The sequence below is a fragment of the Podarcis muralis genome, chromosome 14, assembly GCF_964188315.1.
Source record: "Podarcis muralis chromosome 14, rPodMur119.hap1.1, whole genome shotgun sequence".
NCBI lineage: Eukaryota > Metazoa > Chordata > Lepidosauria > Squamata > Lacertidae > Podarcis > Podarcis muralis.
Window position 1 is genome coordinate 18,523,307 of NC_135668.1, and position 16,315 is coordinate 18,539,621.

Genomic DNA, 16,315 nt, shown 5'->3' on the forward strand with positions numbered 1-16,315 from the left:
TTGTGTGGTGCTTTAATTTCCTCTTGGATGGATGAAAGGCATGCGCCTTTTTCTCCTTCAAAGGCGCGGCGCGGGGAGGGGGCAGCGGGAGACCGGCAGCCAGCCACCTTCCCTCACCCACCCAATTCAGCAAGCGATGGCACGCAACAAACCTCTTCCCTCCTCCTCCGTTTACACGGGAACCACCGCTCCGCTCCGGGCCATTGATCCGCCCACGTGCGCAAGCGGCGCTCCCTGGGACAAGCCGGGGAGAGCGGCTCCGGCGCCGCGATGCTGCCTCCAGGTGGGGGCGCTTCCCCGCAGAGGCTCGGCCCCTTTTCTGGGCCGGCCTGGGCAGCTCCGTTCCCCCGCTTCCGAGCTTCTGGGCCAGCAGCCGGCAGCGCCAGAGCCATTTTGCCCTCCCTCTCGGCGACATGGACTACCGGGAGGCCGCCAGCTGGGCTGCGGAGCGCATGCAGAGCTATCGCAAGGACTGCAGCGGATGGCGCAGCTGCAAGCGCACGGTGAGGCCCGCGCGGCGCGCTTGGAGAGGTTGCCCCCCTTCTCACCGCTGCAGCCTGGCTGAGAGGGGGTAAAATCCTGGTGACTCTCCTTTTGAAGCAGAGGTTGGGTGGTCATCTGTCATGGATGCCTTAGTTGATACTCCTGCATTGCGCGCGCAGGGGAAGGGGGGTTAGACTAGATGACTCGTGGGGTCCCTTCCACTCTACAATTCTAGGATTGTACCGCTTATGGACGGGGGGATGCGCCTAGCTTGTTCGTCCTGAATCCCGGGTGAGCCGCTGCCGGTCCGGGCTGGCAGGTGGAAAAAGAAGCTGGTACGGGAAGTGGTTGGTGGCTTCCCCCGTGCGTGCATTTAATGCGCAGCAGCGCAGGGACGCGAAATGCCAGCAAGCTGCTTCCTCTAGGGTCCCTTTATCCATCCCTGTTAGTCTGTTTTGGCAACAGCAGAAGGAATTGGTGACAAAAGGTTCTTTCCGGGGCCACGAGACGCTTTGCTGTAGCTGCTGAATGTGTGTTGAGAAGGCATCTGTTCTGGCTTGATTCCCCCGGGAACTTACAGCGTGGGGTGGACGCACGGGTTATTTATTGGTAGTAACTAAGTGTATAAAATTGTGTCTGGCATTGGAGAAAGTGGAGAGGGAAAAGCCCCCTCTCTCGTAACGCTAGAAGTACAGTGGTACCTCGGGTTAAGAACTTAATTCGTTCCGGAGGTCCTTTCTTAACCTGAAACTGTTCTTAACCTGAAGCACTACTTTAGCTAATGGGGCCTCCCGCTGCCACCGCGCCGCCGGAGCACGATTTCTGTTCTCATCCTGAAGCAAAGTTCTTAACCCGAGGTACTATTTCTGGGTTAGCAGAGTCTGTAACCTGAAGCCTCTGTAACCTGAGGTACCACTGTATTGGACATAAGACAGAGCTGAATGCTAGAAGATAAAGAGAGAGCAATTCACCCAGAGCACAGTTAGATCTGTGGAACTCGCTGCCACAAGAGGCAGCGGTGGCTTTCAAACAGGGTTGGGCAGATTCATGGATGATCTGAAAAGGAAACCTTGGACAGAAAATGGGGGACAATGCGTTATTTGGAAGGGGCGAGGAGGGCATGAACCTCTTCAAGTGCGTGAAGAGGGGCTTGTAATCTCCGTCCCCGCCCCCGCCCCCCCCCCCGCGCTGCCCCTGCATCTCTGAAATGTTGGAGGGAATTCATTCAGTTCCCTCTCCCCTTGAATGCTCTTTGGTGTCTGTTCCTGCCGCGAACAAGCAAGCAATGTGACACTCATTGTTTAGCCTGGAGGAGGGGGGGGAAGGGGGAGGCATCAGCAGGTCTCATTGGTGCATCTGAGGACATGCTACAGTGTGATGTCGCCAGCTGGGAGGAGACAATGTGGTTTCAAGGAAGCTGCAGCCGCCAAACTTGTTTTCAGTAGTGCAGTGGTACCTCTGGTTACAGACACTTCAGGTTACAGACGCTTCAGGTTACAGACTCCGCTGACCCAGAAATAGTACCTCGGGTTAAGAACTTTGCTTCAGGATAAGAACAGAAATCGTGCTCCAGCTGCGCAGCGGCAGCGGGAGGCCCCATTAGCTAAAGTGGTGCTTCAGGTTAAGAACAGTTTCAGGTTACAAACAGACCTCCGGAGCGAATTAAGTTCTTAACCCTAGGTACCACTGTACTTTAAATTGTAAAACAGACAATTCAATAAAAATTATATACAAACGTTCTCCAAAATCCACAAGAGACGGTGGAAGAAGACTGGAAGAAGTTTAAGGAATATTTGAAAAAATATGTTAATGTTTAAACTTTAGAATAGCTTTGGAAGTGGATATAGGCTGTAGGGTTAGAAGTAGAAGATAGGGTATTTTAAAATAGTATTATTTGTAAGTGATAAAATGTGAAGTTATTTTAAGTATGATAAAAAAGATGGTTAGAAATTATGATATATGTACGGTAAACTGCTAAAGATGAAGTAAAATGAAAATCAGATAGGTGGGACTTGGGGAAGCCCACTTAACAATGTTTAGAAAAATAAGGATATGACAAGAATTTGTTTGTATTGTTTGTCTTTTCTGTCTTTGTTTTTTATTTGTGTTATAAAATGAATAACAAAAGTTTGCGGGGGAAACCAAAATGCACATGTATCCTGTGTTTTGTTTTAAGATATCACTGTTGGTGCCGTATTTCTCAAACCAACTTCTCACTGATCGGGCTCCTTAAGGCGTTCCTCATTTGTCTCTTGTGTGAACAACTTGGCATAGTGTAAAGGCACCCCTGTCTTGTCCCTGCCCCCTGGTGCATACACAGGCAGAAATGAACAGCTTCACTGCACCCATAGATATTGGGAGAAGCCGGCTCCGTTCCTGATGATGCTCTGTAGAACATCCGCTGTAGAAAGTCCCAGGTTCCATTTGCAGTATTGCCAGTCGGTGTAGACAATATTGAGAAAGATGGACCCAATGGTCTGACTTCGAATAAGGCAGTTTCGTATGTTTATAGACAGGCTGGTCTAGTCTATGAACATTGATGCCACACTAAATGTGTTAGCTTTTGAAGTGCTGCAGACCTATTTATTTTTTTTTTAAAGGTACCCTATTTGAATAGGGACGTGGGTAGCTCTGTGGGTTAAACCACAGAGCCTAGGACTTGCCAATCAGAAGGTCAGCTGTTCGAATCCCCGCGATGGAGTGAGCTCCCGTTGCTCGGTCCCTGCTCCTGCCAACCTAGCAGTTCAAAAGCACGTCAAAGTGCAAGTAGATAAATAGGTACTGCTCTGGCGGGAAGGTAAACGGCATTTCCGTGCGCTGCTCTGGTTTGCCAGAAGCAGCTTAGTCATGCTGGCCACATGACCCAGAAGCTGTACGCCGGCTCCCTCGGCCAATAAAGCGAGATGAGCGCCACAACCCCAGAGTCGGTCACGACTGGACCTAATGGTCAGGGGTCCCTTTACCTTTACCTTTACCTTACCCTATTTGAATGCTGGTCCTTGGCATTATTCCCCTGAAACAAATAAACAAGACTTCCAAATATGAGTGGTGCATTTATTGCTGCATTTGTATCCTACATTGCCGTCAAGGAGAAGAAGGCAACTTGGATCGTATCCTAATCATTTGTCTTCTCAGCAAACCTGTAAGATGTAAAACAGAGAGTTGGTGACTGTCACAAGATAACCCAGTGAATTTCAGGGCTGAGTAGGGATTCAGACCTGCATTTCCCGGAATTTAATCCAGCGTTCTGACTAATTCAGCACACTGGTTTAAGCCACACACTCTGTCTAAACCATGTTTCCCCACCTGCAATATTTATATTTATTCTGATTATCTTACATGACCGTTGTGGAAAATATTGAGATAATAGATGTGTAGAGAGCTTGAAACACTTCTAAAGTGCAATATAAGTGCTGAGTTTTTTAAAAGTTTTTTTTTTAATAATCTCAGTCGACACAGTTATACTGTGGGAGTGGATTTTGACTGATTTAATTTAATTTTTCTAGAATGAAGTTTCAATATCTTGGAGACCATCAACTGAGTTTCATGGAAACATGTAAGTAAAGTTGTACACACACACACATACACCCAAAATGAGCATATTTATTTAGGAGGTAAATTACTTGGGGAATAAGGTAAATCTCACCACTTTGGTCACATCTGCAGTACAATCCTATATATCCTGTGATCTTTTGATGAAAGGCAGTATCTATATTTAATAAATCATAAATAAAAAAAATTATATATGCCTGTTCAGAAATAAGTTCCATTGGGGCCTATTGCCAAATAACTTGAGTATAGGATTGAATGGGCAGTTTCCATTCAGTTTTTATACATCTGAGTTCTCAAATGTACGTTTCCCAGCACAATTCAAAGTGTTGCTGCTGACCTTTAAAGCCCTAAACGGCCTCGGCACAATAAACCTGAAGAAGCATCTCCACCTCCATCGTTCTGCCCGGACACTGAGGTCCAGATCCGAGGACCTTCTGGTGGTTCCCCCACTGTGAGAAGCCAAGTTACAGGGAACCAGGCAGAGGAGGGCCTTCTCGGTAGTGGCCCTCCCACCAGATGTCAAGGAAATAAGCAACTGCCTGACTTTTAGAAGACATCTGAAGGCAGCCCTGTTTAGGGAAGTTTTTAATGACTGGTTTTATCGTGCTTTTAATATTCTGTTGGGAGCCGCCCAGAGTGGCTGGGGAAACCCAGCCAGATTTGGGGGGGGGGGTAATGTAAATACTACTACTACTATTATTTCCAGATTTTGAGTTTGTGATAAATTTTTGTTGCAGCTTTCTCTTTCAACCTGCAAGGTTGAGAGGTTGCGGTTTTCCACCAAGCAGAGCAGGCTTGCAAATAAGCCACATAAGTTACTAGCCTGCAGATTTTCTCCCCAGCCTCCCCACACAGCCTCCAACCAACTGGCAGACTAATTTTTAAAAATGCCTTCTACCAATTGGACTATGGGAAGAAGAGCAGGGTGACCTGTCTCTCCCCACCCTACGTCAACCCACTCTGTGTCCATCCTGGTTGTGGGGAGACTCCCATTTCTCCCCAGCTAGCATGGACACCGAGCGAGCTGGAGGAAAGAGGGATGGAGCAATCCATCTCTCCTCCACTAGCCCATACCTGTATGAAATTTGTAGTCACCTGTAAGGAGCAGGTGGAGTGTTAAGCACAAGGCCAAAGCAAAGTCATTGGCATGAATAATGTGTTTCCAATATACATGGCATTTGATTTGAGTTTATCATGTGGATGGGACATTGAAAAATCTTCAGTCTGGAATGCGATCCTATCATCTCTAGCACCAGAGGTCTGCCTACAGAGACCGAAATAAAATGAGGTCAATTTTTTACTTATTTGTTTATGTCTATATGTCCCTTTTGTTCTTCCTTCCCCTGAAAGATACAAAGCAGAAGGGATTATGCCTGCAAAACCGGAGGATGTCTTTAAATGTTTGAAACCAGAGACGGGTGGACTGCGAGAAAAATGGGATCCAAATGTGAAGGAGATTGAAGTCGTTGAAGAGATTAGCGAAGTAAGTATAACACAGTTGGACTGTGGCAACTGGTAAAGTGTAGCTGCTACATTTTGGCTCCATCTGCGCTTAACATTTAAAGTAGTCTCATTTCACTTTTAAACGGTCCCCCAAATCATGGGAAATGTAGTTTGTTAAGGGTGCTGAAAGGCGTTAGAGAACCTTATTTCCTTCACTGAGCCACATTTCCTATAGTAGTTTAACAATCAATCGCTCTTCCCAGGGAACTCTGGGAACTGCAGCTTCCGGAGGGGAATCAGAGTCTCCTAACAACTCTTGGTGCCCTTAACAAACTACAACTCCCAGGATTCTCTGGGGGAAGCTATAACTGTGTAAAGGAGTATGATACTTCTTTAAATGTATGGTGCAGATGAAGGCCGGGATGGGGTACCTGCAGTAGATAAACAAATACGCCCAAATATTACATCATAACCCTGGTTTGCGCTTTGTAGGATGTTTCCATAGTCAGAACTATAACACCGTCGGCTTTTATGAAGATCATCTCTCCGAGGGAGTTCATAGACGTCGTCCTGATTCAGCGGGATGAGGACGGAACCATCACATCTAATGGTAAGATGGCCAATGCCTAAATATATTGGCCCCCATAGGCTGGTGCCCATGTTAGTATGAGTACTCAATACCAGTGGCTGTGGGTATGGACTGGCAGCAACCTGAGGCAACCAGGAAATTCTCTTTCTGTGGTGCTTGACCTGTCATGCGCCATCACACACACACACACACACACACACACACACACACACCATAGCTGTCAACTGTCCCTTATTTGGCGGGAAACTCCCTTATCCCAGCGCCGTGTCCCGCTGCTGTCCCTTATTGATGATGTCCCTTAAATTTCCCGGGTTTCAAAGGAAGCAGCTCCTCTCCCTCCCTCCCTGCTGGCCAGGGAGGAGGGAGGCTCCAACTGTGTTGCTTGGCTGCGTTGCTCACCCAATAAGGAGTCTAAGAACGACTGGGGGATGGAGCTTGCATGCCTTGTGCCGATCAAATTGGCCACGTTGCCTGGGGACTTGCCTTTGCTCACACACACACACACCACTTCTTAGATGTTGCTGCCATCAAGCAATGGTCTCACATGTGTGAACTGATGCTCTGAAATGCCAGTAGCCATTCAGTAACAGCACAGGTGAGAGACCCAGCAGTCTCATACGTAGCACAGAATGCAACACCCTGAAAATTTCAGTTTTGATCCCCACCAATAAAAAACCAAAAAAATCCTAGAAGCTGGCAACTAAGCAATTAACTGGCTATTTCAAATCAATAACACACACAACCACACACACACAACACACTGGCCTACCCCCTGCTGCAAACTTTGTGCTTCTTGCCACCTAGAAAGCTACCTTGCATCAAATGAGACCGTTGGTCCATTCTAGGGTGTGTACTTTTCTACACTGACTGACAGTGGGAAATTATGGTCCTTGGGATGCATGCCAAGCAGATGCTCTACCAAAGAGTGGACTTTCCCCTAAAAATAAAGTAAGACTCTAGTCCTCATGGATAAAGAAACATAAGAAGCTGCCTCATTCTGAGCGAGATATTGCATTATAATGTTGCACCTCACCCTGACCTTAAAAGTGTTCCACTCTGTGAGGTTTCCAAGGGGTTGCGCATGCGCAAGCAGGGCAAACCTCTCCCTGGCTGGCTGCTAATTCAAACTTTATCTGTCCGGAGAGCCACTCACCCGTGGCTGACTCAATCGCTGGCAGAATCCGTGAGTGGGCGTTTCTTAAACTTCTTCCAGCAAAGAAGCTCCTTGACGCCCAGTCTCCGCCTTCCCTCTCTGCGCGAAAGCCTTCTGCGCAGGGAGGGCGTGGGCAGCGGAGGACCCCTTCCTTCCCCGCTTGTCCCAGGCAAGGAGTCGTGGGGCCGCCTCGCCACATCCGACTCCTGCACCCCCTCTCCACTGGAGCTGCAGTTATTCTCTTCCCCAGAAGATGGGCTGCTTCTCCCGATCCCTGGAGGCTCTCTATAATCCCTCTGGCTTTTGCTCTCTCCCTCCGGCACTGATGGCAGTTCCCTGACACACTCCTCTTGCTGTTTTATTACAGTTGTACCTTGGAAGTCGAACGGAATCCGTTCCGGAAGTCCGTTCTACTTCCAAAACGTTTGAAAACCAAATCGCAGCTTCTGCAGCCGTTCAGAGCTCCTGCAGCCAATCAGAACGTTCGGGTTCCAAAAGAATGTTTGCAAACCGGAACAATCGCTTCCAGGTTTGCGGCGTTCGGGAGCCAAAACGTCCGAGTTCCAGGGTGTTGGGAATCCAAGGTACAACTGTATTTCTACTATTATTATAAAATTGAAAAGGCTTTCTTTTCCCCAAAGCACTAAACGGACTTTATCTTGTGCATTATTTTCATATCTCTTCCTTGCAGCAACCAATGTGGAGCACCCGCTCTGCCAACTTCAACCAAGTTACGTGAGAGGCCTTAATTATCCCTGCGGCTGTTTCTGCATCCCGGCCCCAGGGTAAGATGGGTGGAAATGTTGTAGTACCACAAGCACGTACAGCGGTACCTTGGTTCTCAAACTTAATCCATTTGGGAAGTCCGTTCCAAAACCAAAGCATTACAAAACCAAGGCACGCTTTCCCATAGAAAGTAATGCAAAATGGATTAATCCGTTCCAGACTTTTAAAAACAACCCCTAAAAGGGCAATTTAACATGAATGTTACTATCTAACGAAACCATTGATCTACAAAATGAAAGCAATAAACAATGTACTTCAGTCACACAATCAATCAGTAGCTGAACTGGGTTCCACACAGTCACAAAAACAAAACAATAAAGCCACAAAAACGCAAAATAAATAGCAAAAACAGACAGACCTCAGTATAACAGTCAAAACAGAAGTGTGGCACTCAAACTGGAAGCGTAACACTCAAAACGGAGCACGTTCGGCTTCCAAAAAAAGTTCACAAACCGGAACACTTCCGGGTTTGCAATGTTTGGGTTCCAAGTTGTTTGAGAACCAAGGTACCACTGTATATATATGGTGCATATTGTTGGGTTCTTCTTTCATTGAGTGGGAGGAGTTGTTGCAAACTTTAGGGAAAGTTTTGCCCACCATCCAACTAGATGCTAAAGCCTCTAAAGGCCGATTTGATACAAGGAGACTGAATTTGCTGAGAGATGCAGTCAGCTTACTGCAGGTAAAAATGGCTGATTGCTCTGTGAGCAGCTTCTTCCTGGTTCATTTTTGCAAAGGCTTCTGGGAGGTTGGGGCCTTTGAAGCCAGAGTATCATAATGCCCTCTTATTTCCAATATATGCAGGCTTTGAGCACTGTTGCTGTATGGGGCTAAAACAGCACACACATCCCCAGAGTGGTTAAGCAATCAATCTCTCTTCCTAAGGAATTCTGGGAATTACAAGCAATTCTCTGTACCCTCAACAGGCCACAATCCCCAGGATTCTCTGAGGGAAGCCATTCCAGTTAAAATGGTATCATAATTAAAATGGTACCATAATTAAATTTATAATGCAACATGGGAGACATTGCCACATGCCCTGTTATTCTGATAATGGCCACATTAACATCATACAAAAGCACTGTGATACCAATTTAAACAGGTGTGGTTTCCCCCCAAAGCATTCTGGGAGCTGTAGTTTTCAAAGGGTGCTGAGAGTTGTCAGGAGACTTCTGTTCCTCCCAGAGAGCTACATTTTACAGAGTCATTTAACAACCAATCTCTCTTCACAGGGAACTCAGGGAATTACAACTATGTGAGGGGAATAGGGGCCTCCTAACAACTCTGAGCACCCTTAACGAACTACAGCTCCCAGAATTCTTTGGGGAAACCATGACTTCATGAATTGGTATCATAGTGCTTCAAATATCGGAAACCTTGGGCCACATGGGTGGGACTACAGGAATGGGCTCTCCTGCATCTTTGGCTAAAACTGGTGATTTCTGCTGACTTATTTGGGGCTTTTTGGTTTTGTTTCTCTCCCTACAGAGAGCCATGTAAGACGCAACTCCTCACTTTCTTCCAGACAGACCTAGCCGGCAACCTTCCTCAAACAGTTGTGGAGTCCTTCTTCCCAACCAGCTTGACCGGTTTTTACAGCAATCTGACCAAAGCAGTGTTGAAACTAGCGGCTTAAGCAATTAAAAACAAACAAACTCCAATTGCACATGTGTGCGCACAGAATTCTGTGATTGCCCTCTGCAAGTAATGTGGGGATGTGGGATTCAAAACTGTGGCAGCTTTGGGGCATGATTGAAAAAAAAATTAAGCAATTGCAAATCCCGTTGGTTTTTAGTTGGGAAAGATTTTTAACAGATGCCTTGACATCATCAGGGCTCGCCTTACAGTACTTTGGTATAATCCTGGGCTGGTGGGTATTGAGAGTCCCAACAGCATTTGGTGTGGGGAGGAGACCACATTGGCTACCCCTGTCCTAGTTCTTTTGCCATTCTTTAATAATTATGAGCTGTGGTTTTCCAGTACAGCGAAGGACCCCCTTTTGATTCCAGTTTTTTTAATCCTGGGCTGTCATGAGTCCCATCCCACTTTAAAACACCTCTGGAATCCCTGAACATATTTGTGTGTGTGTTCTGGAGCCGCTACCACCTCTGCAGTGATGGCTTTGCTTGTCCAGGCACCTATACAGTGGTACCTCGGGTTACAGATGCTTCAGGTTACAGACTCCACTAACCCAGAAATAGTACCTCGGGTTAAGAACTTTGCTTCAGGATGAGAACAGAAATCGTGCTCCAGTGGCGTGGCGGCAGCGGGAGGCCCCATTAGCTAAAGTGGTACCACAGGTTAAGAACAGTTTCAGGTTAAGAACGGACCTCCAGAACGAATTAAGTTCTTAACCCGAGGTACCACTGTATAGACTCAATGTCGTTCATTCTAATGATGCCTTTCCAATCCAAGCACCAAGGAGTCAGGTGCTGCTTGCATGACAAGGAAAACATGCTAGCAGGAAAAACTGTGGGTGGGGGTGGCTCTTGAAGGGAAACTATCTGCACACTTCTGCCCTAGGGTGAGAAGCACGTAACTTGTGATCGCCTGCCTATAAAGTCAGCTGCAATCGAGGTCGATAAGATCTGGGTAGCCTAGCAGCCTGAAGCAGAATCCCATGCGTGCTGCAATGCACACATGGAACTGTGGGAAAATATCCCTGCTCTCGTTTGCTTGACCAATGAAGGCAGTTCCACCCCATTGAACTGAATGGAGAAGACCTTCGTACCCCTGTGCCTTCTTCCCTTCCTCCTTCTGTTTTGCGTTGTTGGGTTTTTTTAGATTGTAAGCCTGCAGGAAGGAACTGCCTTGTTTTTCATGGCTATGTGTAAGCAACTCTGGGAACCTTTGTACAAATGCTCTAGGTCAATAAAAACACACAGACACTTGGATCTGGCGTTAGGTCTACAAGGCCTTACAGTTTGTGGGCATCCTTAGCCATGCCACTGTAATCTTAGCACAAATTCTCCTTGCTGTGGATTTGCTCATATTCCCATTTACCAAGCAGCATTTAGGTAACAGTGTCTGTGGTGGTGGTGAGAGCATCATACAAAAACCCACCTCTGCTGATAGAAAGCCAATGTATCGGGGAGAAAAGTTCTGGCTTAGCCTTCTCTCTAACACACTAGTCTTCTGTGTGCAGGGATATTTTTTTGAGAGAGAGGGAGAGAAAGAGAAGCATTTAAGCATGTGACCTCCTACCTGCACCATTTCACAGCCCCACCATGTGCGATTTGGTTCATTGCATAGCTCAAGCAATAAAACTCTTCTATCCTTTATGTTTTTATCGACCATAAGATGGTTAAAGGTAAAGGGTAAAGGGACCCCTGACCATTAGGTCCAGTCATGGCCGACTCTGGGGTTGCGGCACTCATCTCGCTTTATTGGCCGAGGGAGCTGGTGTACAGCTTCCGGGACATGTGGCCAGCATAACTAAGCCACTTCTGGCGAACCAGAGCAGCGCACGGAAGCGCCGTTTACCTTCCCACTGGAGTGGTACCTATTTATCTACTTGCACTTTGTTGTGCTTTCGAACTGCTAGGTTGGCAGGAGCAGGGACCGAGCAACAGGAGCTCACCCCGTCGCGGGGATTTGAACTGCCGACCTTCTGATCGGCAAGCCCTAGGCTCTGTGGTTTAACCCACAGCGCCACCCGCGTCCCATAAGATGGTTAGTACCTTGTAAATTAATCATAATCATAGTCATAAAAATGGTGCTTTTGAACTGTCGCTGGTGTGTTTGTGTTGCGGCTGGAAAGCCATGGTACTTAGAGTGATCAGGCAAGTTCATTAAAGAGGGGTGGGTGGTAATTACAAGTAAACTTACAGAGAGTACAACAGTGATGATTTATTTGGTCAACATAGAACAGAGATGAAAGATGTTGCTAAATCAAGTGTCCCTGAGCCAGATATGCCCACAATCCATGCACGGCCCTTAAGTGATGAGGCCATGTGTTCCCGTCAGTGTTGCACCATGCGCCCACTTTCTACATCTTGCAGCAATAGAGGGTGGCTCGTGTCAAAACGTGCCACGTAGACTACACATGTGGTTCCCATCCATAATGGGGATCCATATGTCCAGAACCACTTCCATGCGCCACTCTTCCCTGCCAGATGTGGGTGCATGAGCAATGTGCTTCATCCACTCATTATGCAATCAAGACATGTTAATTCATCAGCGTCTGTTTCACCCCCAAGCTGATTTACAGGTTTTGGCTCTTGAGTTGCTTGTTAACAAAGCCTCCTTTTAATTAGTGTAACCCTCGCGGCAGCTGCTTTATTAATACTGGGACCACAACCAACCAAGCTTTTGACATACACCTCTTCTCAGTCCTGGCCAACTTTCTCTTCACTCGCAACGAACATCTGGTGCTGGGCACCTGGGTCTTTTGTGGCTTTTGAGTGATAAATGAAAGCTTTTTTGGTCATTGTTTAACATGGGCAGCAGTTCAGGCTCTGTTCTTTCCTTTTTTAAAATCGCTGTCACTCCTCTCCATGGAGAGATGCCGTAGGTTTGCTGATGGAGTTTTTTCTCTTGATGACAGCATTAATTGGTCCATCGGGCAATGTCTTGATGATGTTCCAGGCTTCGAAACGAGTGAGCCCTTGCATCAGGGTTGTGTGCACCTGTAACAACTCGTCTCCAGGCTGAACTGTGGGGCTGTGTTCCAATGCCGCCCCTAAAAGAAGCAAAAGGAGTACAATAGACGGCTTATGAGAATATGGTACATGGGAAACAGTACAAACACATGGAGAACCAAGCCACCTCTTCCAATGAAGCCTTTGGCAGAACCAGTAGTTCTCATTCCTAACTGCAGGGATTGCCAACATAGTGACCTATACGTCTCATTGTACCACAATTCCCATTGTGCTTGAGACCATTGGGCCAGAGGCAAAAATACACATAAGAGACATTCTGCAAATGTTACCTGTGTAAAGGTGTGGCGTTTGCCCTCCTAGGTGTGTGGCATCATACTGGGTTCATAAGGAAAGGGTTAACTTATTGTAAAATGACTAACCAATGGGAACCCCAGGGGGCAGAGTTAACAGCGTATAAGGTTTAAGCACAGAGGGCTTTTGGAGGAGTTAGAGTTAGGGTGGTTGAGAAGACGGTCTGGAGTTAGAAGAAACAGAGGGGATAAGTCTTTAGGTTGGGCTAGTCCGATGTGAGAGAGTGAGAGAATCTGTTAAGAGGAGTCAGTCAAACAGTTGATATAATCAGTCAGAAGGTATTAGGAAGGTATAGGCCAGTAAAGAAACTAAAGTTAAGATACTGACAGGAATATTATCTGAGAAACCATAAACTTGTTAATGTTTGTAAAATAAACTTCTTTATTGGTTCGCTTTTAACAACTGACTGGACTCAGTGTTTTACCTGAGAGTAACTGCTTGGTGGCAGCGGGGAAGGGAGCACAGTGGTGGATCAATAGACCGTTAAACGTCCGGGGACCCTGTGTGATCGCCACTAAAGGTTGCAAACTCCAGCTTTTATTGGGCCAGAAATTCAGTGCAAAGTTATATTTTTTTTAATGGAGTGCAGGACATCTTTGGGAGAAGAAAAGGCTGAGGAGTAAACCCTACACAACTCCAGAGTGGAGTCCATAAGACGGTTGGATGGTGCCTTGTACACCTCCTTCCAGCAACTTCTGCAGCCAAGCTGGTGCCAAATGTATTACTCTCCTTTTTTTTTTAACCTTTAAAGCCCTATACGACCTAGGACCCTCGTACCTACGAGACCGCCTCTCCTGGTATGTCCCACAGAGGTACTTGCGGTCTTCAAACAAAAACATCCTGAAGGTCCCAGGCCACAGAGAGGTTAGGCTGGCCTCTACTAGAGCCAGGGCTTTTTCGGCTGTGGCTCCAATCTGGTGGAACGCTCTGTCACAAGAGACTAGGGCCCTGTGGGACTTGACATCTTTCCGCAGGGCCTGCAAGACAGAGCTGTTCCACCAGGCCTTTGGTCATGGCACAGCCTGACTCCCTCCTTTGCCAATCTTCACAGAACTTTAGCCTAATGGTTGCCATCAATTTGATTTGAATTAATTTTATAGTGAAATGATTTTAGAATGTTGTACTATTTTATTTTGCCAACAAAGGTCCGTATAGTTAAAGCCATGGTTTTCCCAGTAGTGATGTATGGAAGTGAGAGCTGGACCATAAAGAAGGCTGATCGCCGAAGAATTGATGCTTTTGAATTATGGTGCTGGAGAAGACTCAAGAGTCCCATGGACTGCAAGAAGATCAAACGCATCCATTCTTAAGGAAATCAGCCCTGAGTGCTCACTGGAAGGACAGATCCTGAAGCTGAGGCTCCAGTACTTTGGCCACCTCATGAGAAGAGAAGACTCCCTGGAGAAGACACTGATGCTGGGAAAGATGGAGGGCACAAGGAGAAGGGGGCGACAGAGGACGAGATGGTTGGATAGTGTTTTCGAGGTTACCAGCATGAGTTTGACCAAACTGCGGGAGGTAGTGGAAGACAGGAGTGCCTGGCGTGCTCTGGTCCATGGGGTCACGAAGAGTTGGACACGACTAAACGACTAAACAACAACAACAACTATTTTATTGTTGTTAGCCGCCCTGAGCCCATCTTCGGCTGGGGAGGGCGGGATATAAATAAAATTTATTATTATTATTATTATTATTATTATTATTATTATTATTATTATTATTAATATTATTTCAGTGTGGCTGAGAGGGGGATCTTGTCTAGGCAGCCCAAGACCTCCATACACACTGCCTAGGCTTTTGCCCTGGAGAGGTCACTTCGGTGCTGCAAATGCAGCAAACCAGTGCAAGACCAGTTACGAGTTACTGGTCTCTGCAGCCACAGCAGGCGCTGTGATTCTCTTAAGACAGACGGTCCTAAATGTGTCATGTTTGGAAATAAACCTTTCTGCTCTCTAGGTAAAGAGTTTGATAGGGCACATTACCTTACATGTCAGGTCCTGCACAGTTCACTGAACTCCCTGAGGAAAGTACATGCTGAAGTCTGTTCTGTGCGTTTCCAAGTTAAATGAGTACATTTGTGCTGTTTGCTAGGGTCAGAGGGGTTTAATACATTCCTGGGTTGAGCCTCTATGCCAAGGGTGGATAACCTGTGGCCCTGCAGATGTTGGCAGGGCCATCATCCCCTACTGTTTGCTATCCTAGCTGAGACTGAAAAACCAACAATATCTAGAGGGCCACAGGTTCTCCATTCCTCCTCTGCAAACTAAAGATCCCCTTTGTGAGCATCACAGTGTCTACAGTTTGACCAGGCCTTTGGTCATGGCACAGCCTGACTCCCTCCTTTGCCAGTCTTCACAGAACTTTAGCCTAATGGTTGCCATCAATTTGATTTGAATTAATTTTATAGTGAAATGATTTTAGAATGATGTACTATTTTATTGTTGTTAGCCGCCACTTGCACCCGGGGGTGCTTTCAAACTGCTAGGTTGACAGGCGCTGGGACCGAATAACGGGAGCGCACCCCACCGCGGGGATTCGAACCGCCAACCATGCGATCAGCAAGTCCTAGGCGCTGAGGTTTTACCCACAGCGCCACCCGTGTCCCTTTGCTGCCATTACATACCTTTAAAAAGTCTGTTGACAATGATTGGCTTATCTCCGTTGATGGAGCCTTTCCCTCCTTCTAAACTGAAACCCAAACCTGCAGATGTCTTCTCCAGTATAACTGTGAAGATCAGGTCTTCAGATGCTGTGTGGAGAAGACAGAATATCGTCAGAGTTGGATGTGCTGTTTCGGATGGGCTGAAGCTCAGTGGTAGAGAGCGTGCGTCTCCAAGTACACCTGGGAAGAATCTGGCCCCAGCAGTAATATGTGGCCCCTGGAAGGTTACCCAGAAATGAATGTGGCCCTCAGGCTGAAGTTCACCATCTCTGACCCCAGGGCTTTTTTCAGCCGGAACTCACCAGAACTCAGTACTGGCACCTCTCAGGTGGGCGCCATTCCCATTACAGTGGTACCTCGGGTTACATATGCTTCAGGTTACATACGCTTCAGGTTACAGACTCCGCTAACCCAGAAATAGTGCTTCAGGTTAAGAACTTTGCTTCAGGATGAGAACAGAAATTGTGCTCCGGCGGCACAGCAGGAGGCCCCATTAGCTAAAGTGATGCTTCAGGTTAAGAACAGTTTCAGGTTAAGTACGGACCTCCAGAACGAATTAAGTACTTAACCCGAGGTACCACTGTATATGAGAACAAGGGAAGGCTTCATGGTGGGTTCTGGCACCTCTTTTTCTAGAAAAATAGCACTGCCTGACCCTACTGCTTATTTAAGCCTTGTTACCAAATACTAGACTC

At 46.9% G+C, this 16,315-nt stretch overlaps 2 protein-coding genes across 6 annotated transcripts in view; one reads left to right on the forward strand and one right to left on the reverse strand.

The window, feature by feature from the left end:
* Positions 1-286: 286 nt before the first annotated feature.
* STARD5 (StAR related lipid transfer domain containing 5) lies at positions 287-9,667 on the forward strand. The gene is made up of 6 exons (XM_028706521.2): positions 287-503; positions 3,990-4,039; positions 5,386-5,518; positions 5,971-6,088; positions 7,912-8,005; positions 9,495-9,667. Exons 1-6 carry the CDS (start codon positions 414-416, stop codon positions 9,640-9,642), a joined length of 633 nt encoding a protein of 210 aa, XP_028562354.2. The 5' UTR covers positions 287-413; the 3' UTR covers positions 9,643-9,667.
* Positions 9,668-11,837: 2,170 nt separating this feature from the next.
* The window catches only part of IL16 (interleukin 16), an 84,898-nt gene continuing 80,420 nt past the window's right edge, over positions 11,838-16,315 (reverse strand). For all 5 annotated transcript variants that reach the window (XM_028706037.2, XM_028706035.2, XM_028706038.2 and 2 more), the window contains 2 exons: positions 15,582-15,707; positions 11,838-12,687 (listed from right to left, as the gene is read on the reverse strand). In XM_028706037.2, coding sequence (XP_028561870.2) covers positions 12,491-12,687; positions 15,582-15,707 — 323 coding nt within the window. In that variant the 3' untranslated portion in view covers positions 11,838-12,490. The remainder of the gene's footprint in view (positions 12,688-15,581; positions 15,708-16,315) is intronic.

What these genes read in the sequence shown, in the direction of transcription:
- STARD5 (XM_028706521.2), top strand. Translation starts at nt 414, where the DNA reads ATGGACTACCGGGAGGCCGCCAGCTGGGCTGCGGAGCGCATGCAGAGC. An exon ending in ACTGAGTTTCATGGAAACAT is followed by an intron (nt 4,040 to 5,385) that starts GTAAGTAAAGTT and finishes TTCCCCTGAAAG; the next exon opens with ATACAAAGCAGAAGGGATTA. An exon ending in TCGTTGAAGAGATTAGCGAA is followed by an intron (nt 5,519 to 5,970) that starts GTAAGTATAACA and finishes TGCGCTTTGTAG; the next exon opens with GATGTTTCCATAGTCAGAAC.